This window comes from Lissotriton helveticus, chromosome 10 (genome assembly GCF_964261635.1).
Source record: "Lissotriton helveticus chromosome 10, aLisHel1.1, whole genome shotgun sequence".
NCBI lineage: Eukaryota > Metazoa > Chordata > Amphibia > Caudata > Salamandridae > Lissotriton > Lissotriton helveticus.
This window is the reverse complement of record NC_136071.1, coordinates 230,085,767-230,109,267: the sequence shown is the minus strand read 5'-3', so window position 1 is coordinate 230,109,267 and position 23,501 is coordinate 230,085,767. Positions and strand designations below refer to the sequence as shown.

The 23,501-nt window shown below is 43.7% G+C and overlaps 1 protein-coding gene across 1 annotated transcript in view; it reads left to right on the top strand.

Annotated features, from left to right (window-relative positions):
* Nucleotides 1-23,501, top strand: part of MYO15A (myosin XVA) — a 1,426,381-nt gene that overhangs the window by 110,614 nt on the left and 1,292,266 nt on the right. Inside the window, exon 6 of the mRNA XM_078662701.1 lies at nt 5,111-5,116. Within this exon, the coding sequence (XP_078518827.1) occupies nt 5,111-5,116 (6 nt within the window). The remainder of the gene's footprint in view (nt 1-5,110; nt 5,117-23,501) is intronic.

The window sequence follows — 23,501 nt, the reverse complement described above, 5'->3', positions numbered from 1 at the left end:
GAGGCTCGAAAGTACAATTGAAATCTCCCATGACCATAATTAACGAGTCTCCACTGCACTCACCTAGGGCTATCTCCAAAGCAGAAAGAGTTGGTGACAATGCTCTCCCAGAAGCCCCACGTGTATAGATATTAATAATCTCCAGTTTTTCGGCTTTCCTTGGGCATGTTATAGTTAAGCGCATCAAATCTGGGGATTTTTGGGGATGATGATATACTCTCCATCCTAAAGAAATATTTACCCAAATTAAGAGACCTCCATAAGGGCGACCTCTACCTGATGCTGGGATGCCTGCCGGGACAAAGAAGGTGGCATAACCCACTCTGTGCCTTGGTTCCACGCACCACGTCTCTTGAAATGCACAGACTGAGTGGGGCTCAATAAGCGCCACCCAGTCCGGGGCATCCAACTTATTATTTAGGCCTGCCACATTCCAGCTGATAGCTTTCAGGATTGCATGATGCAAAGGTTCAGCGCAACCTACTTCCCTACCCTGTATGGCCAGAGTTTGAACTCCGTCCACTAACTCGATAGTCTCAGACCAATCGCCTGAGAAGGAAGGCATAATTGGGGTGAGCGAGGGTTGGGGTACAGAAACATTAATCAAGTTTGCCCGCCTAGCTATGTGTGGTGTATTAACCCTAAGCAGGGGGGTATTAGTTGCTACTATATCACCAAGTCACCAACCCCAACCCTGGGATGGGGCTGCTTGGATAGGTGTCCACGCCCTTGCTCTGGCATCCAAGGTTGGGTTATGCGGGAACCATGCGCCTCTACCCCCGTCTTGCGAAAATTTCTTATACCCCATTAGGGGAGGGGGGTGATAGAAGTACCCCAAGTCCCTAGTTTGGATGTCGCAGAAGTTGTACTGCGACTGCTGACTGCAAATCATACCTGCTGCTCTGGGATCGTTAAAATTGATCAGCACGCAATCCCCCGTTAGATTCTTACGTCTATTTCCAATCCAACCCACACGTCGGACAAAGGCTATTCTACCATCAATATGCCCTGGGAGGGGTCTATTTGCTTTGAGCCAGGAGAGCGTTTTATGTTTAAGGTCAGAATACAACTCACTAGAACCCTCTTCAAGCTCAGGAACCCCCGTTAGAATCACCACATAGGGCTTGCAACCAGGGGGGAGACTAGCATTAGGGGTTTGCCTTCTTGCCCTATCTTTAACCGGGGATTTAGCTACAATTTTTGCTGGGGGGTTGGATACAACCTTATTAGCGGGAATGGGAAGGGATGGTGTTGTGTCACCCTTTGTTGTAATCGATATGTTTCCTGCTGCCTTAGCAGTTGGCACTAAGGACTTGATGTTTGAAACAGAGTTGACCTTAAAAGCCTTAGGGGCTTGGGTGCTAGATTTGTTCCTTGCACGGGCCAAACTAGGCACAGGGTTAAGGGTTAGTGGTACATGTGTGGTTCCACTATTAGAATGCTGCGATTGGGAAACCATTACCGTTACCGGAACAGGCGTCTTTTGGCAAGGCGCAGACTCAGGATGGACTCTAGGGACAGAGGGAGCTATGGAGACAGCACCACTTGTTAACCCTCCATTTTCTTCAACCTGAGCCTTGGCGTGAAATTTGACTAAGGATTTCACAGCATAAAAGTTGTCCAACATTGACTGTTCAAATGTAGCTAGTTTACGTGTGAGGCTATCGATCTTATCAACGAGGGGCAGCACCACAGACTTAATTAAGCGCTCGACCTGAGGAAGAATGCTGGTATCTAGAGAAGCCGACGGACCAAGAGTGCCCTCCAACGCGGAAGCTCTATTATAGGTCGTAAGTAATTTTTGATGTGGGACTTGATTTGTGCCGATACCCCCTTTAGGCATAGTGTGCCTCTTAACTTTCCTATGTGGTTTTTGGGAGCCCCCCCTACTGGGGCTTGCAAGACGCTTTCTCTTTTTTTGCTACGAAGCCCATGTTAATAAATGTCTATGCGACCTTTTCCAAGGCTGCATAGTCTTGATTCCAGCTCATGCCTCTAATCCACTGCTTGGCACTCCCTGCCCCTTTATCTCGCTCTGGCAGGTCCCTGCATTCTCTGTTGATGACGGTTCTTTTGTCTTTCTCTTCATCCTTTCTTCCCATTTGTCTATTTCCCCTTTGGAAATGTATGATGATGGAAAATAATAAATGCTGGTCCTCAAATATGAGTGCAGATGGTCCCCACTGGCAATCATTGGTTCAGATTAAGCACAGGTTCTCATGGGTGGTTGTGCAACAAAAAGTATCCTAAACTGGTGCAAACAGCATCACTGGTCAGCTTGGGAGGCACTACAGTTTTTGTAGTATCCAAAGGTGACGCTTGCACAGTGCCAGTTTGCTTTGCTCCATGAAGGACCAGCTCTCTATTAATCCACTCAAATGGCCCATGTGTGGGTCAGACAGGGGCAAACTTCCCAAGGTTTTGAGACACTGTTAGAACAGCTCTAATGAGCTGACCTAACTCTGCATCAAAACCCAATTCCAAGTGAAAGTAGGTGCAAAGGGGGGGTTGAGGAGGGGCAAGTGATTGCACGCTTACAACACCTTCCTGTTAAACCTGTGCTTTTTGTGAAAGCGCACTTCATATGACCTTTAAAGCCTATCCATGGCTTTTTAGGTCGAGAATTCAAGACCTCTAGTAGATACTTTAGTATATACTTATATACTTTAGTGTATACTTATATGTGTATGTACTTTGTGGGCTATGGAGATCAGCCATAGCACTTGTCTGCTTCCACTTAGGGACTTTTTTTCTGTTCAACTGCCTCTAGTTGACTGTCTTTGTAGAAAACGATCAGCAGAGGTCAGTAAAATATCAGAATTGCATTCTACTGAGAGACTTTATTTTTTTTATTTTTCTGGCAACTTCCTCTATTTAACTTTCTTGATAGAAAACGACCAGCAGGGGTCAGTAAAATACCAGAATCACTTTAGCATTCTCTAGATATCAGTCCATAGAAATTGTCTTCCATGAGCATCCGTAGACAATAATATTTTTTTCAAATCTTGTATTTTCACAGTGATATGGCTACCAAAGGCCCTGATTTTATATTTAAAACAGAGCTTGGACTATATCATTTCCTGCTGAAAGGCAATATTTCTCTCCATGTGTTCCCATACCTGGCATGTCACACAGTTTGGTGCTTACTTTCCCTCCATTTTAAAGAACAGTACATGTTTCAGCACCCAAGCCTAATATGCTGCGTAGGTAATTACATATAAGGTTCCAAAGGTGAGATCGATTGCATTGCAAATGCTTGTTTACATAGGAACATGTACAGGAGTGTGTCCAATGCATCAAACTAAAAATCCTTTGTTTTGCGTCTGACAGCCATGTCACCATCTGCATATTGTTCTCTTTAAATCTGGCATTGCACTTTCTATCATTCTGTCCTTCATGCAGCGCTCTGCTGCTATAGCAGCGTACAGTTGAGTGAAGAAAGGTAGTAAGGGGCAACTGCTGTTGGGGTGGAAAACTTGGACATGGCAAGTGAACGCACAAGAAGAAATGTAAGCAATTGGGGAGAGGAAGCAGTCAAAGATTAGGCCTAAATTACAAGCCGAAGACAGAAGAGGTAGCAGAAAATATGGGGGAATCGCTTGTGAGATGAGAGAAGATGAACACGGGAGAGCGAGGAGAAAAAACAGTACTGCTGTTATGTTGGAGCTAAGGTGAAGAGAGTACTGAGGCCTCTAGAGCTGGATTTACAGAAAGGGAAGGCACAGGTGAAATCGTCAAAATTCGAGGGAGGGAATAAGGAAAATTATTGAAAAGGTTGTGAATTGTCAGTGCAGAAGTGACTTGAGATATTAAGGGAGGAAATAATGGAAGCTAAGTGGGTAGTGCACATAGAAAACATCTGAAGACTGAGGCGAGTTACTTGAGATTTCCAATAGTAAAGAAAGAATGGGGATGTAAGACCAGACCACAAAACTAAATAGGGTCTGGGAGACCATGTTTAGCTCGTGAAACTAAATGGATACATTCAACTGACATTGTGTACATTACATACTGCAGCAGTAATCTTGTCATGGAAACGTGCCACCAAAAAGATGGGATGGTAAGGGAAATTGACGGGAAACCCCCCGAGTAGCCTACATGGTTCCTATAGCTGGGACTCGATTGGGATTTCCCCCTTAGGGATGTCCGGAGTCTAAACAGCCTAAAACTCTTTTGGCAACTTGCCGGAGAATATAGCCTGCACTGTACCAATATATTCTGTTGTTACAATTTCACAATGCTCCACGAACCCCACTTGCCATTGAAGTAGCCTGTGATGGATACAGTTTCTTTAAACAAAAAACAAAACTGGCCAGAAAGAAAGGGAGGTATTATTAGAAAATACTTGGCTGGATTGGTTGAGTCAGTCTCCATTAATAATGGGGCTGAACACTTTTACTTCTCATCAATGAATCCACTTCTTCCTGTTTCACTAACTTATTGTCCACCTGTAAACACTTATGAAAATGTTTCCCTTGGACTACTTTAACCTAATTTGCCATTTTTTTAACTCTACCTCTAAATTACTTGATATTGGATACATCAACCAATGGTCAGAAGGTCCTACAGATGCCATGAATAACGGCTTCTGTGAATTGTTCACATCTTTGAACTTACACCAGTGCTTCGATGGTCGCACCCACACAAAAAATCACATTCTTGATCATGTGTGGACTTATAACATTGACACAGGCGACCTTTTCGTTAAAGGTTATCTGTGGTCTGGTCATTTCATCATCAAATTTAAGATCAACATAGACTGACTTCAATCAAATAGGTGAAAGAACTTATCCAGACTCACAACTAGGAAAAATATGAATCTGACCCATTTTCAAGAAGCAATAATGCAAAAAATGCCACCTTTTTTACACAATTCACTGCATATCATGATTGGATTACCCAATAAAGTAATGACTTGGTCCTGGTGGAGACCACATTAAGAATCAGAGATAATCTACTCCCTTGTACTCAACCTTAATGAATCGTCATAAAACTAATAGAAGGCGAAAGGAAGTGGAAATGTGATTATGATAAAGCATTTAGCATTGATAAAAGAGGGCGATGGTGGGATATGAAGACAAAAGTTCAACCAAACAAAAGTTATTTCAAGGTAAAAGTGCCACATCTCATTATGTTCGTGAGATATTTTGAGAACCATAAGATGACCCTAGAACAATGCTGGATGTCATTTAATTGCAAGGATCTATGTAATAATATGAATAATGGTTCAGTTGAAAAAATTCAGCATATTAGGCAAGTCATTGATAAAGAGTGAACAGATGGCTGGATAGATGTGTAACACAGTGGATGGATAGATTGGTGGTTACTGGATGGATTAAATGTATGGGTGGATGGTGGAAAAGATGGATGGATGAATGGGTGGATGGATGATGGATTGGTAATATGATGGATGGATGGACTGGTGAAACGATGGAGTAATTGAAAGAAAGATTGGATTGAAAGCTAAAGGGGTGACAGGTAGGGTAGATGGTTAGGTGGAAGGAAGGATAGTTAGATTGATCGAAGGTTAGATAAAAGGGTGAAAACTCGTTTAGTGATGGTTGGGCTCCTTCACTTCACTTGCTTGGTGCCATTAGAGATATGGGGGCATATTTACTAATAGTATATGCAATGCAGGAAGGCAAGTAAAGTTGCTGTGCTGCGTTACGTGAATGGGAGAGAGCCAGACAGTGGCATATCTATTAAGATATGATGCTTTTCAGCTCTCCACCTGTGCTGGCGCATTGGAGGCTGCCTAGCACCAACACAAGCACCCTTGCACCTAGGTGCAAGGTTGCCTGTGTTACGGGCAAGATTGTTTTTCTGCAGGAAGGAATCAATCAATCTATCTAACGGTACTTAAATAGCTATACTTATCAACCGAGAGGGTTTCAGGTGAAGTGCAGTGGTGTCAGTCGAAGAGCCAGGTCTTGAGTCCCTTCCTTAAGTGAGCTAGCGATGGTGAAGTATGGAGATGGAGGGTAAGACTGTTCTAGGACTTTGCAGCGAGGTGGGAGAAGGAGCGTCCTCCGGGTGCGGCAGCGGCAGATGCGTGGTATCTGTGCAAGGTGAACGGGCGGAGCTTCCTGGGAGGTAGGTGAAAATTCAGGCAGGGTTTAATGTAGGCGGGTCCTTGGTCGTGGAGGACTTTGTGGGCATGAGTCAGGAGTTTTAATTGGTATCAAATATTACACACATTTCTCGTTCATAAAACGAAAAAAAGAAAATAAGAACAGATTATTTTAGTAAAACTTAATTTTAGTAAACAGATAATTTTAGTAACACGGAACTTCCCACCTGTCTGTTTTCACCCCGAAAACTATGGGGGATGTGAAAAATTGTCAGGGCAGGAGCAACGCCATAAATCTGCAGTGTGAGCAGTACTCGACTCGCAATAGGGCGCATTGTTTGTGCCACTGTTGCATCACAAAAAGTGGCGCAATGGCGGGACAGAGGCGCAAGGGGCTTGTAAATCTGCCCCTTGGTTTACACCGACGGCCTCAGCTTGCTCCGCAGTTGCTTACTTTGACCTCACAACTGTCTGCCACAGGGCCATCGGGTCAAACTGTTGTTCACTGGACCAACTCTGACTTGTTTTCCCTACCCAGTACCGCCATCCAGGCATGGTGGTCCCACTCAGGAAGAAATCACTGTGGCTCTGACTCTGAAGGGACAAATCGCACTACACATTATGGTCATTGTTTGTTTTTTCAATAAATGAATTCCCACTGTACAAGTTTGCTTCTCGAAAATAAAAAAACTGAAAACATAAAACTTTGCTGAGTGCTCGCAGTAAATAAGAGACCTCTTCTGCAAAGTTAAATGCTTTCACCGGACTCTTCACACCTTGGGTGCTGACCTTGCAGGCTGTAATGCCTCCCAACAGGGTCTCAATGACCTTGTACATCTTGATATTAACTTTTTTTTAAGTCACATTTATTTTATTCTTCACACTATCTCTAGACTTCTACAGTTTTCTTCTCCAAATTGTTGCCCCATTCCTCCCATATTTCTTTAGGCCTCCTCTTCTTACTAAATACTTGTTTCTGACTCGTATAACGGTTGCTAATCAGCCTCCTTACTGCATTACAGTCTGCATTTACTTAGGCCTGTATTATGTATGTTAATTGTTTTGTGGCCGTTCTTCTTGTTTACTCTGTATAAGAACTTTCTGCATAAAAAATGTTAGACCTATGTGGTTGAGTTGGCATTTACATTTATAACTCCATTTAAAGAGGAGAAAGTCTTCCCATGTCTCAACCATCTAGCAAAGATCCTGTTGTGTGGAAGACTATGACAGCTAATATAGCCCATCACATAGCAAAAATATTATTTTGTGGGAACATTCAGGAACAGTGCAAAGTAGTTTTTTTGTGAATTCTTACAAATGACATTGATTGTGCCTTGCTTCTTGTCTCCCTTTGTGCTTCGTATTTTTATACAGATCGAGGTATGGTGTGTTCTGTTTGCTGTGCACTGTGTGTTGCCTGTTTGCTTAAAGCAGAACAATCTTTGCATGTGTTTAGCTCAGCCAAATTGCAAACCTTAAAGGGTCCTCTATGCTGCGTTAGGGGCACCTACAACAGTGCTAATGTGCTGGAGTAGCATATGGCATATTTTCATGGGGGTGATTCACTGTGCAAAGAAGATTAACTGTGACATCAAACACACAAAAAGTGAGAGGAGGAATGCTTGAAAATAGTGTAACCACTGGCAATTGACCGGAGTAGCATTCTAACCCATTGTTTTTATGCGCACCATGCTATCTCAGATTAGACCGAGCCATATCAGTCTTTGTCCTGCTCCACTAGGAATAGTCAAGTCCAAACTACCAAGCCAGGTGCTCTCCGAACCAGAACTCAAGGAACTCAATACTTGTTTTGGCCTACTTTGGCATTTTCAGTTGAGTGCAGGGTGAAATCCGGTTTGGATCGTTTGTGTTCCGGTGTCGGGAGGAGCTGGCTTGGTCGTTCAGACTAGATTGTTCCTATTGGAGCAAGATGAAGACTGATTTGCATATGGCTGGGTCAAAACTCAGGTGGCATGGTGTGCAAAATAACTATAGAGTGGCATGCTGCCCCAAGTAATTAATAGTGGCTGAGATTAATTCAGAAATTCAACCCATCACTTTTTTGTATACTTTAAATTGACTGTCGTAGCCTGGCGTCTGTGGGATGTGGGGACTGCGTTTTTTTTTATGGGGTTGTTGTAAAGATGACTTAGATTTACTCACTTTGGGATTAACTGCATTTGGCTAGGCTGGCTCAATGTGCCCACTTTTGCATGGGAAGGATTTGTACCTGTGTTCAGACGTGCACACTTGGAGGTGCAGTGACTTTGGCGCAGGTAAGTTAGAAATTCACATTGTGAATTTAGACTCTGTGGATGGAATATATTACAAAGATGTATCGGAGTTGCACTCTTTGAGGTGACATAGATATGGGGAGGCTCACTTAGCTATGCATACTTTGAGAGTGGTATGAATTTTATAGAGGTGACTCAGGTGCACACACTTTGAGTGGGGTGGATTTGGTAGAGCATACACGGATTCACAGATTTTGGGTGAGAGATACTGTGGTGATTTAGATTATCCCTACTTCAGGTGAAATGAATGTGTGATAGGTGGCTTAAATTTGCTCACTGTAGGTTAAAATGGATTTCATATTTGTGGTCCATGCTGTGGTGAGAGTGTTCTAGTAGACGCAGTTAAGATGTACAGGCTTTAGAATGAGATGGATATGGTAGTGGCGTTTAGATACTCATACTTTGGGATTTCAATTTAATTAGTTCGAAAATGCTTTGCACACCTTTTGGAGTGGTTCTCTTTAGGTGTGATCAGTTTACCAGAGTGCTGCCCCTGATGCTTACACATAGGAGTAATATTGATTTAATGGAGGTGCTAACCTAGATTCTTTAGAATCAATACCATCCGGCATTGGTAAACGTAACATAGTTCTTTGGTTGAGGTACCTTGAAAGAGATATCCCTGACATTGTTACCTGAAATTGAGATGGATTTGGTAGATGTGTCTCCAACAATGACAATATGTACTGAGACGTAGTCGTATAGATCTCCCTCACTTTGAACTGAGATGGATTTGGTAGATGTTTCTTTGACATGAGAGCTTTGGCTGAGATGGGTTTGGTGTAGTTGCTGACACAGTCTGTTTCAAACAAGAATGGTTTTGTAGAGGTACTGCTGATATCAAAACTTTTTTGCAAAGATAGATTTGTCAAAGGATTTGACGTTGATATTTACAGTTTGGGTTTGATTTGATGCAGCTACACTTGACATGGACTTTTATTCAAGAGTAAGGATAGTAGACGTCATGTGTGAAAGATATTTTTAACTGACACCTATTAAAAAAGTATCCTATGTCAGGGGGTTCTGCCAGATGTCATACAATGTTTTAAATAACATCATACCAAAAAGTCCAGGAAAGTCCAGGAAAGAATATTTAAAGCCACAATATTGTGATGCTAATTATATAGAGGTAAGTATAGATTTACCAATCTTATATATCTATCTATATATATATATATATATATATATATATATATATATATCCTTCTGGAGTCACTAGTAGGTAGTTATAGCTAGGACCAAGTTTCCATAGGCAATGCATTTTTTAACTTGCCTATAACTTTGGCGCTGTTTGACCAATCTTCATGAAATATTCCCCCCAAAAAGTGTCAATGCAGGTTTTGTATGTCATGGAAAGTTTGGGGGTGATCCGTGCAGTGAGGACCGAGAAATAGGGGTGCAAAATAAGGGTGCGTTTGTAATGTTAATTCCCATAGGAATGCGTTGTCAAACCTAAAGCCCGAACTGGTGGACGGTATTACACCAAAATTGGCAGAAAGTTCGATGTGGTTACGTAGATTGTGCTTTTTGTTATTTGGTGTAAATCCGTTCTGCAGTTTTTCAGAAATTTAAGCTGAAAATTATAGTGATATCTCTGGTCGCGAATCCTTTGTGAAAAAAGATGAGCTTGTTCACAGAAATGCACAGCTCTGATTGGCTGCCAACACTTCAACCAGGAAGTGTTGGCAGCCATCTTGGGACTCTGCTTCACCGAGTTCCCCAACAAAAACATGAAAATAAAGAAAAGGGGGCAGGGAAGGAACAACCTGACCCCCAAACCATGGTATTGAGGTCCCCCGAGAACCACGCCACGGCATAAAATTATTTTAAAAAAGTATGTGAAATTGCGATGTTTTCGAATTCACAGTCATTTTTTTTTTAAAGAAAGTGCGATGTCCCGCGGCTGCTTTACAATAACCTCCCGGTGGGCCAGATCCGTGGGCATATGGTGAGTATAGGAGGAGGGTGCATGGGGCCCCCCTCCTTGGGCTTGGGCCACCTCCCCAAGGGACTTTTAAATATGAATGCGGGTGGGCTCACTGGGGCTGCCTGCAGCCCTGGAGCCCACCACATCCCCGGGGATAATTCCATTTGTGTATGGGGTCCTTGCCACCTCCCAGGGGCTAATTTCAATAATATGGGGTAGCAGCATAGACCCCACAAGCCCTGGGGACTTCCACCTCCCAGAGACACATACTTAATTTAAACACATTTTTTTATAGTCCTCGCAGCGCCTGGGAACAACAACCTCACCAGTGCACAAATACAATAATTAAGGGTGTCCAGTGTGGCCCCCTGGGGACCACCGACTCCCCAGGACTTACTTAACAAAGGAGGCGGGCCACTCAACCCCCCTCCTGGAACCCTAGATGGCCCTGGGGACTGCCAGCCCCCCAGGGCCGGCTCCAGCAATACCCCAGAGTGCCCACCCCCAGGACATTGCAGTTTGCTATCGCTTGCTCCCGCCAAGCCATAGCGAATCTGCTCTGTTTTCAGCTTGCTAAAAGAAGAGCAGTGTCTGTTCCCTGTCCACTGTATAGCGTGCACGGAAACAGACACGTTGCTTTGGGATCCCGGGAGCTGCATGTCAGCAGCTCCCTGAATCCCAAAGCAATCCCGGTTCCCTCAGGAGGCGAGTAGCCGGCAGGGACCTTCAGGCTCCACCCGCGGTCCCCAACAGCCCAAGTGCCAGCCACACCTCTCAAACCAAAGTAGACGACACCTCGACCACCACACTTTCCGTCTTTCCATCTATATCGCTTGACCGCACCATCAGATTAGTCTCTCTAATCAAGTCCGGATCCCCCTTGATCCCTGCCCACCAAAAATCCTGTATATGGTTCCCAAAACCATTGCATTCGCCCTCTGCCCTATTTTTAACCAAATTATTACCATAGGGTATTTTCCCACCGATTGGAAAAAAGCTTCCATTTTACCACTCTTGAAGAAATCAAATCTTGATCCAGAGGATACTTCCAATTATAGACCCATCTCCAGGCTACCATTCCCTGTTAAGGTTATTGAAAGATTCATAAATGACGAACTGTCCTACTTTCTGAGGGAAGGAGACACTCTGGGCTACTCGCAGTTTGGCTTCCGAGCTCACCACAGCACCGAATTGGTGCTCATTACAGCCACGGAGGAACTCAGGCAAACTCTTGACAGAGGGGATAGTGCTGCCCTTGTCCTCTTAGATCTCTCAGCGGCATTCGACACGGTCATTCATGACGTGTTGGTTGAACGCCTTGCTTCACTGGGGTTTAGGGATAAAGCGCTCCTCCTACTTAGGTCTTTTCTGTCCAACAGGACGCAAACAGTGGTCCATGATGTATTCATTTCCCCGGATTTCTCGCTTCCTTGTGGAGTCCCTAAGGGCTCATCTCTGAGCCCCACTCTTTTTTAACCTGTATGTCACCCCCCTAGCCAAACTGATAAGAAGTTTCGGTTTCTCGCTGGTGTCCAACGCTGACGACACACAGGTTATTGTGTCTATCAACAGCCCGGCTACGGATACAGCCTCCCGGTTTCATTACTGCATGGGTCATATAGGGAACTGGATGCAGGCTAACTGTTTGAAATTAAATACGTCAAAAACAGAAGTCATGCTGTTTGGCATGACGTCAGGTATCTGGTCTGACAGCTAGTGCCCAAATGACATGGGATCTCCTCCAATACCTGCCAGCAAGGTAAAAACCTTGGTGTCCTTTTTGACACAAAGCTTTCCTTTGAATTACAGATCAATCAGACTACAGATGCATGCTTTTTTATTCTTAAAATACTAAAAAGAGGTACTCCCATTCATTCCATTTGAACGAAGGAAAACAGTGGTCATGGCCTTAGCTGGCTTCAGGTTGGACTACTGCAACGCCCTGCTTACTAGAGCAAGCAAGCGCAGCATAAATAAACTTCAGGTGACGCAGAATGCCGCTGCCAGAGTCCTGCTTGGGCTTACCCGCTTTGACTCGCCCTCTAAAGCTCTGGCTGAGCTCCACTGGCTACCTATCACCAAACGCATCCAGTTCAAAGCTTTATGTATTGCGTTCAAGGCTACACACGCTAAAGGCTCCCGGCAATTGTCGCAACTCTTTAGGCACTACATCCTGGCTAGATCACTGAGATCCTTAGGCAGCAGCAACTTGATTGTCCCCCAGATACATAAAGTAAAGTGGAGAGGTAAAAGCTTTCCATATACCACCACCAAACTCTGAAACTCCCTGCCTACCTCCCTTAAAACGGAACCCAAGTTGTTACAGTTCAGGAAGCGCTTAAAGACCTGGCTCTACTAACGTACTCTACCAATCGACCTCACTGCCTGTTAGTCTATCCAGCACCTAGATACCCTCGGGTCTGTGTAGCGCTTTAGGAATTCTTCATTTCACCATTAGCAGTGGGTACCCTGGGTTGGCACCAGGGCACCCACACTACAGGCTGGGCCCCGGGGCTGAAATTGTCCCTGGTGGGTGCCACGTGCCCCCTCCCTTTTATTGTTTTTAAAAGGGGTCTAACCCTAGGGGGATGGGGCCCCCAGGGCCGAAAATGGCCTGGGAAGGAGGCCACTCTGCCCCCTCCCTTTAAAAAAATAAATAATAATCAAAAAAAGGGCAGGCTCCCTGGGATGGGGTCCCCGGTACACTACATAGTCCATGGAAAGATAAAAGCAAAAAAAAATACCAGCAACTCACCGGGGGCCCTGCCCCCTTTATCCACCACTATGCAAATGTGCCTCCTGGCCTCTGTTGGGTGGGGGATGTAGTCCCCTTAGCTGCTGAGAGTCCTTAGGGGTCAACAAGGACTCCTGTTACCTCCAGTAAGCCTCACACTTTGGGATTACTGAGAAGTGGTCGGAGGCCACACACCCCGTTCTCCACTACTCTGCAAATGTACCTCTCGGTGCACTACTGGTGGAACTGGGATGAATTCCCCTTGGCTCCCGAGGGCTTCAGGACTAAAGTGGACTTTTCCCCTCAAGTAGCAGCACGCCAGAGACACGTTTGCAGAGTGGTGTAGAAAGGGGGCATGGCTTCTGACTACCTCTCAGCAATCCAGCTATGTGGGTCTTACTGGAGGTAACTAAATATGGACGCAAAATCCGTTCCGCTCGTGGAATTTGCAGATTGTCAGCAATTTCGCAATCCGAGAATCTCGCGAAATTGCAGAAAAATCTGCAAATCAGCTCGCGGGCGGATTTACATTCTGGCAGGATGCTCCTGACACCAACATTAAACCTCCACAGGAAGCACTTAAGTTGCTTACTTGTTGCAACTATTCTCTGACCCTGTCCTGAACCTAAACAGCCGGGTGCCCGAGGCAGGGTCAGAGAATAGTTACAAATGGCGCTGGCAAGCTGCCAGAGTTGAAGTTGCTTACTTGCAACTATTCTCTGACCCTGTCCTGACCCTAAACAGCCAGGTGCCCGAGGCAGGGTCAGAGAATAGTTACAACTAAGTCATTCAGGCCCGAGTTGAAGCTCAAATTCAGTCACGCATTATAATCAGCCCAAACAACTAGTGAGCACTGTCTAGGCTAGGCAAGTGTGCTTCCTCCCCATATCTACCGCCCACAATTAGATGTAATCCTTGATGGAGGTCTTTGCACGAGTTTCTCGAGCGCAATCCCCGTGTACTTCCTGTGACCAGGAGGCTGCTTTCTTCTCATCTGCTGCTCTGATCGGTCTCTGACCCTTTATAAACAAGATGTATGTGAACTCGCATGGAAGCCCCACCCGTTTGGCCCCGCCCCACACCCACGAGGGTATGCAACGTCTTCGCGCCCTTTCCTCACTATGATGGACAGCTCACTCGAAGGACCTCGGCGCCTTTCGGCGGCAAAGTTACAGACACACGTGGTCACATATTTGTGCAAATGGCAAAAAAATCACTGAGTTAGCGGGATTTTTTTTGCCATTTCGCGTGAATTCGCGGACCGCGAATCCGCAAAATCTGCCCATACTTAAAGGTAACAGGAGGGCTAGCTGGCCCACAAGCACCCCCAAAAGCCAAGGGGACTTCAACCACAAACTAGTGGTGTGCCAAGAGGTGCGTTAGCAGAGTGGTGGAGAAAGGGAGTGTGGCCACCAAAAACCTCTCAGAAAACCCACTGTGTGGGACTTGTTGGAGGTAACAAGAAGGGTAGTTGGCCCTCAAGGACCCACAATAGCCAAAGGGACTTTTTCCCCCTACTAGTAGTGCATGAGGAGGCACATTTGCAGAGTGGTGAAGAAAGGGGGCGTGGCCTCCTACTAGGTCTTAGCAATCCTCCTGTGTGGGACTTACTGGAGGTAATAAGAAGGGTAATTAGCCCCCTAGGGCGTCTTTGGGGATCTCTACTACCCCTCCTGTTACCTCCAATAAGTCCCACACAGCAGGATTGCTAAGAGATCTTCAGAGGCCGTGCCCCCCTTTCACCACCACGCTGCAAATGCGACTCATGTTGCAATACTGGTTGGGGGATGAAGTTCACTTAACTCCTAAGGGACATATGGGGCCAAGAAGCCCTCCTAGTACCTCCTGTAAGTCCTAAAAGCGGGATTCCTGTGAGCTGGTTGGAGTCCCAGCCCACTTCCTCCATTACACTGCAGATGCCACTACTAGTTAAAACAACAAAAAAATTCAGCGAAAAAAACAAAGCAATGTTTCAGTTAAGAAATGGAATTTAAAAAAACCTTAGAAATTCACTAAAAAACAAAGGTTACAGTGACATTATAGTTAGACTGACATTTAACTCCTACAAAACCAGAGAAAATCAGCAGTGTAGTTAGCTGAGCTAATTATAACTTGACTCCCGAAATACACTGCTTATGATCTCACATATTACATCACTCATGACATGGTCAGTGACAGCACTGATGACATGGGAGATGACATCTCAAATGACATCACTGATGGCATCACTGATAAGTTGATAACATCATGCACAGAATCTCTGACGCACTCACTCATACACCAATATAACCTTTCATACACCCACTCTAACTTCCAAACTTCCATTCTCAAAACCATTGACACCCATACAGTACTTATACACCCACTCACTGATTCATAGGTCTACACATACATCCACTTGGTCACCCATACAGCCACTCATAATCCAACTCACTCATTAATACAGCCACTGATATATCCACTCATATAGCCCTACAACCACTCACACACTGTCAGTCACCCATTGAGCTACTCACACACCTACTCACTCACACATAGAGTTAATTACACAGCCACTTACTCACCTATACTGTTATACACACAGACCCACTCACTTATTTGTACAAATAATAACACATACTTACTCACTTATACAGTCACTGACACAAGCACACACTCACCCATACAGCCACTCTCACAATTACTCACTCACACATACAGTCACTCATATACTCCAGCACTCACCTATACTGCTTTCCACTTATACAGTTACTCGCCCATATACCACTGACACATGCACTCAGTTACCGACACAACCATACACACAATCACTCACCCCTACAGCCCCTGACAGATGCACTCACTAACCCTTACAGCCACTGATTCACTCACTCATTATTATTTTTTTCAATTATCTTTATTGGTCTTTTCATTTTTTCCCATTTTCTCACGGTACATGACATACCAGAATGTCAAATAAAAAACAGTGTTTCCAATCATACATTACATTTTCGTAACAATACTGTTGTGGGTGAACTCTCATATTACAGCAGATCGCATTTCGATGTGTTACATCACACCATCTTTACATCAAGGGGCTGTTTCTCTTAACGTCTTCACGAGCATCTGATCAACATTCCTCCCCACATTGCTTAATCGCCCGTGGAGAGAGAGGTGTGCAACCAAGGAAGAAGACAAGAAGAGAAAGAGGTGCCAATACTACATAATGGCATTGCCCACAACATTAAAGCCACTCATATCCGATCGCCCTGGGATTAGCAAATGTTGAAAACAGTCTTATGAGGCCAGTGAGACAGGCCAACGAGGGGGTTATTCCAAAGGAAAATAGGGAGGATAAAAGTAAATATGCCAACAAGAAAAACATTTTCAATATAATAACCGTGAACAACATAATTAAAAAGTTGCCATCTATAAACCATTATGAAAGACATTACATTACAGAATATGGGGCTGTGGAATGTAGGAGACGTGACAGGACAGTACATTGGGGTGGTAGTCAAACTCGCGCCAATGCTTGGAACTAGCCTTAGAAGTGCAAGCACCGGGACAAGAGGGATTGAGAACTACGCTACACCGGGGGTACTGATTCACTCACTCACTCATCCATATATGCAATCACACACACCCTCACCCACCCACACAGACACTCAGACACTTATACAGGTACTCAGACAACCAAATCACTCACCCATACAGCAACTCACCCACTCACACACCCATTCAGCAACTGACACACCAACTAACATACTGATACAGACATTCACACAACCAGTCACTCACCCATATATTGAAGAGACACCTAGAGTCAGTCAAGCAACCACTAAATCATTCATACAGGCACTCATACACTCACTGACTCACCAATACACCTTGGTGTATATATATTTACCAATCATACATTGTTTAAAAACAGTAATAGTCACTGGATGATGTCATCGGTGATGTCATTTGAGATGTCATCAGTGATATCACTGACCATGTCATGAGTGATGTAATTGATGTAATATGTGAGGTCATAAGCAGTGCAAGGGGCGTAAGTTATAGTTAGCTCAGCTAACTGTAACTCCTGAATTTTTTGTGGTTTTGCACTAGTGAAATGTCAGCCTAACTTTAACGTCTCTGTTTTTCTAGTGTGTGTGTATATGTATATATATATATATATATATATATATGTGTTAGCTCCTGCTGCACTTCGTTCACGCACTCAATACACGGGTGCTGTTTTGCGGAAAGTGCCGCCGCCAAATATCTTGCTCCTCGTCCTTTTGTCCTTAAACAAAGACACAGCACTCACGGGGGGGAAGTCATAGATTTTATTTCAGACTTCCAAACGCACCAGACGCGTTTCGGCTTGTGCCTTCCTCTGTGGTACAGGGGTATAGCGGCCATAGCCATTTTTTATATACATCCACATGTGATCAGTTTCAAAATAAACATAAACATTAAAAAAGGACAATTCACCTTTAGTTACACATAATGTGTAGGCGCCATCTTGTAATGGTGTGAATACATTAATCACATAGCCACAGCCTCTGTCGCTGTCACTTATTCCTCGTTATACCGCCCTGGATGGGCTTGCGCCTTTTATCAATCACGCCCTGTATGGGCTAGTGTATACCATTGTCCTTAATTTCTCAAAAAACGTGCATTCCCAAATCATAAATACCAATAATACATACAAAATATCAATTACTTAAATTCATAGTTTCCTCAAATTTCATTTTCCATTATTAACTCAGCAAAGCAATATTATATCAGCAATTCTTTTCTCATTTACTCTTGGACTACATCCCAACCTTTTTGATTTACAGAATGTTTATCCTAGGCTAAAGAGCCCTTTAACCTAGGTGTATTGCTAGTTCCTCATGACTATTCAACCCATTCGGCGCCTTGGTACAGAGATCTATTATATACCTAGATTCCAACCTGCGTACTTTACTTACTCTATCACCTCCTCTCACGCTCATGGGAACTTGGTCTAATGCAAAGTAAGAAATCAATTCATTGTTACTACCATGCACTTTCTGATAGTGTCGTGCCACTGGATAATTCGCATCCCCCTTATTGATGGCCCTTAGATGCTCTAAAATGCGAATTTTAGTTTGGTGGATGGTGCTGCCTATGTATCTGAGCCCGCATGGGCAGGTTAAACAGTAAACTGTGTACGGTGTCGTGCAGGTTAGGAACTTCCTTATTTTCATTTCTTTTTCCCCTACCCTATATGTTAGTGTCTTCTTACTGTTCCTACACGCTTTGCACCTCCCACATGGGAAAAAGCCCGGGGGATGATCTCCAAAGGGTTTTACAACTGGTTTCACTGAATGGCTCCTTGTCAGTGTGTCCTTCAGAGCTCTCGCCCTTCTGTATGTTATCATAGGGCGTGGTGGTAAATCTCCTCCTATCACTGGATCCGTTCTAAGAAGATTCCAGTTTTTTCTCATAATACCCCTAAGTCTGTCTGCCCCTTTTGAGTAAGTTGTTATCATTCTGAGTGTATTGGCACCCCTCTCCTTGCCTGCGTTTTTCTCCTTCAGTAGATCTTTTCTGTCAATTTTCTGCACTTTATTTAAGGCCTCTTCTAGATTTTGCTTACTATAGCCTCTAGCCTTAAATCTGGCTACGCTGGCATGTGCGCTGTCTAGGAAATCTTCCTCTTTGGTGCAGTTTCTTTTAATCCTTAGTAATTCCCCGTAGGGAATACTATGGATTAATCTAGGGGGATGACTGCTCGTGGAGTGTAAAACTGAGTTCCCCGCCGTGCTTTTCCAATACAGTCTGGTGGCAATTTTCCCATCCCTCACCATTACTTCCAAATCTAGATAGTTTACTTTAGTGCAGCTGATTTCTGCTGAAAATTTTAGATTGAATTCATTTGCATTTAACTTTTCTACATAGTTGTATGCTGTGTCCATTGATCCCCTCCAAATGAGGAAGAGATCATCAATATACCTATACCAGGCTACGATGTTCTGTGTCCATTCCCCATTTCTCTGAGCCCAGGCTACATGCTCCTCCCACCATCCCACAAAAAGATTTGCAAAACTAGGGGAGTAACATGTGCCCATAGCTACTCCAGTTAATTGCTGGTAATGTTGGTCTTCATATAGGAACATGTTATTTTTCAGACTGAATGTTAATAGTTCTAATAGCATTTTGTTATGTTCAGTGAACTTAGCTGATCTAGTTACCAAGAAACTTTCAATGGCTACTAGGCCATCTGTGTGGTCTATATTTGTGTACAAGCTAGCTATGTCCATAACTATCATGCAGTCACCCTCTTTCCACACTACATTTTCTATATGTGTTAGAAAGTCCTTGGTATCTTTTATATAGCTACGTAAAGTCTTCACAAAATCAGTAAGGAAATAGTCAATATAAACTGACAAGTGTTCCAAAAGACTTCCTTGTGCACTCACGATTGGTCGTCCTGGGGGTGCTTTGCTATCCTTATGGACTTTTGGTAAGTGGTAGAAACTCGGCGTTACCGGATTCATGCATCGCAAATATAGATATTCCTCAGTTGCCAATTGCCCTTTGTCATACCATTCTCGTAGCAATTGGTGGCAATCCGTTATACTTTTCAAATAGGTCTCCTTGCCAATCTTTTTGTAGCAGTTTCCATCCGCCAGTTGTCTCTTCGCTTCCTTATCGTATGCCTCATAGGTTTGCAAAACAATATTTCCCCCTTTATCCGAAGGTTTTACGATTATGTTTACATTTTCTTCGATGTTTTTTACTGCTTCCCAATATTCCAATGTTAGGTTATTCGCTTTCCTATCAATTCTGTACCCATCTTTCTTCCGCCATTTTAACAACTCCTTTGTTACCGTGTCTACAAACACGTCTATGTTGTCATTCGGCATCTGTGGTACAAAAGTTGACGATGGTCTAAATGGGCTGTTCCCTCCTTCTTGTTCTATCCCCGCGTATTCTGGAATATCACCTTTTTCCTGACCCGCACTTTCTGCTGCCAGCATATTTAAGTCCTGGAGGGCTGCCAAGTCTTTTACTTGCATAATATCCATCACATTCGGCACTCTTGTATTTGTGCTCCTGCCTGTTTTTTTGGGGTGTAATTTGTAAAATTTATGTAATTTTAATTTTCGTGAGAATTTAAACAGATCTATTTTTGTCTGCACATATTCCAGTTTTTTGTCTGGACAGAAGGATAGTCCCAACTTCAGCACATGCTCCTCTTCTTTTGTTAGTATTCTCGGAGTTAAATTAATTATCGTGAGATTATCTTCTGGGCACTCCTCATCTCTTAGCGCCGTTTGTTGTATTTTTTGCTGCGACTCCGGGTCAATGGTGGCGAGACATTGCCTTTTGCGCCACTCACCCCCTCTCCGCGTTGGTCGTTTCTTTGTTGTTCTGGGGGTTTGCTCCTCCCTCCTTTTTGTCTTGTTTGTCTCAGGATTTCGAACTCCTCGTGAAAAGGAAGTTTGTGCCTTTGTTGGGCCCCCGTTGCATTCGTTCTGCTTTTGGCTTGTTCATTATCAGATAGCTCTGATTCCGTCGTGTCTTCATGTGTGCTACTTGGGGTATTTCCTTTGTTCGCCAAGGCTCGTATTGGGGCATCATATCTCTTGGCAAACGTTAGAACTCTTCCCATTTCGTAATCTCGTTCGTCTCGTTCATACTTCTCCTGCTTCCTCTGTCTGATCTTGTCTTCATATATTTTCAGTCTTTTTTCCATAGCCTGTCGGTATTCATCTTGTTTGCTTTTATCATCGTTTGCCGAAATTTCCTTTTCTACTTCAGCAATATCCTTGCGTGCCTTCTCATGATCGCTCCATGCGAATTTAATCAAGATTTTTAGCATCCCTTGGCACGAGACTGCAGTGAACTCTGACCATTCTGTTAATAGTAAGGGGTCGGGGTTTTCATAAGCAGTCTCGTGCCAAGGGATGCTAAAAATCTTGATTAAATTCGCATGGAGCGATCATGAGAAGGCACGCAAGGATATTGCTGAAGTAGAAAAGGAAATTTCGGCAAACGATGATAAAAGCAAACAAGATGAATACCGACAGGCTATGGAAAAAAGACTGAAAATATATGAAGACAAGATCAGACAGAGGAAGCAGGAGAAGTATGAACGAGACGAACGAGATTACGAAATGGGAAGAGTTCTAACGTTTGCCAAGAGATATGATGCCCCAATACGAGCCTTGGCGAACAAAGGAAATACCCCAAGTAGCACACATGAAGACACGACGGAATCAGAGCTATCTGATAATGAACAAGCCAAAAGCAGAACGAATGCAACGGGGGCCCAACAAAGGCACAAACTTCCTTTTCACGAGGAGTTCGAAATCCTGAGACAAACAAGACAAAAAGGAGGGAGGAGCAAACCCCCAGAACAACAAAGAAACGACCAACGCGGAGAGGGGGTGAGTGGCGCAAAAGGCAATGTCTCGCCACCATTGACCCGGAGTCGCAGCAAAAAATACAACAAACGGCGCTAAGAGATGAGGAGTGCCCAGAAGATAATCTCACGATAATTAATTTAACTCCGAGAATACTAACAAAAGAAGAGGAGCATGTGCTGAAGTTGGGACTATCCTTCTGTCCAGACAAAAAACTGGAATATGTGCAGACAAAAATAGATCTGTTTAAATTCTCACGAAAATTAAAATTACATAAGTTTTACAAATTACACCCCAAAAAAACAGGCAGGAGCACAAATACAAGAGTGCCGAATGTGATGGATATTATGCAAGTAAAAGACTTGGCAGCCCTCCAGGACTTAAATATGCTGGCAGCAGAAAGTGCGGGTCAGGAAAAAGGTGATATTCCAGAATACGCGGGGATAGAACAAGAAGGAGGGAACAGCCCATTTAGACCATCGTCAACTTTTGTACCACAGATGCCGAATGACAACATAGACGTGTTTGTAGACACGGTAACAAAGGAGTTGTTAAAATGGCGGAAGAAAGATGGGTACAGAATTGATAGGAAAGCGAATAACCTAACATTGGAATATTGGGAAGCAGTAAAAAACATCGAAGAAAATGTAAACATAATCGTAAAACCTTCGGATAAAGGGGGAAATATTGTTTTGCAAACCTATGAGGCATACGATAAGGAAGCGAAGAGACAACTGGCGGATGGAAACTGCTACAAAAAGATTGGCAAGGAGACCTATTTGAAAAGTATAACGGATTGCCACCAATTGCTACGAGAATGGTATGACAAAGGGCAATTGGCAACTGAGGAATATCTATATTTGCGATGCATGAATCCGGTAACGCCGAGTTTCTACCACTTACCAAAAGTCCATAAGGATAGCAAAGCACCCCCAGGACGACCAATCGTGAGTGCACAAGGAAGTCTTTTGGAACACTTGTCAGTTTATATTGACTATTTCCTTACTGATTTTGTGAAGACTTTACGTAGCTATATAAAAGATACCAAGGACTTTCTAACACATATAGAAAATGTAGTGTGGAAAGAGGGTGACTGCATGATAGTTATGGACATAGCTAGCTTGTACACAAATATAGACCACACAGATGGCCTAGTAGCCATTGAAAGTTTCTTGGTAACTAGATCAGCTAAGTTCACTGAACATAACAAAATGCTATTAGAACTATTAACATTCAGTCTGAAAAATAACATGTTCCTATATGAAGACCAACATTACCAGCAATTAACTGGAGTAGCTATGGGCACATGTTACTCCCCTAGTTTTGCAAATCTTTTTGTGGGATGGTGGGAGGAGCATGTAGCCTGGGCTCAGAGAAATGGGGAATGGACACAGAACATCGTAGCCTGGTATAGGTATATTGATGATCTCTTCCTCATTTGGAGGGGATCAATGGACACAGCATACAACTATGTAGAAAAGTTAAATGCAAATGAATTCAATCTAAAATTTTCAGCAGAAATCAGCTGCACTAAAGTAAACTATCTAGATTTGGAAGTAATGGTGAGGGATGGGAAAATTGCCACCAGACTGTATCGGAAAAGCACGGCGGGGAACTCAGTTTTACACTCCACGAGCAGTCATCCCCCTAGATTAATCCATAGTATTCCCTACGGGGAATTACTAAGGATTAAAAGAAACTGCACCAAAGAGGAAGATTTCCTAGACAGCGCACATGCCAGCGTAGCCAGATTTAAGGCTAGAGGCTATAGTAAGCAAAATCTAGAAGAGGCCTTAAATAAAGTGCAGAAAATTGACAGAAAAGATCTACTGAAGGAGAAAAACGCAGGCAAGGAGAGGGGTGCCAATACACTCAGAATGATAACAACTTACTCAAAAGGGGCAGACAGACTTAGGGGTATTATGAGAAAAAACTGGAATCTTCTTAGAACGGATCCAGTGATAGGAGGAGATTTACCACCACGCCCTATGATAACATACAGAAGGGCGAGAGCTCTGAAGGACACACTGACAAGGAGCCATTCAGTGAAACCAGTTGTAAAACCCTTTGGAGATCATCCCCCGGGCTTTTTCCCATGTGGGAGGTGCAA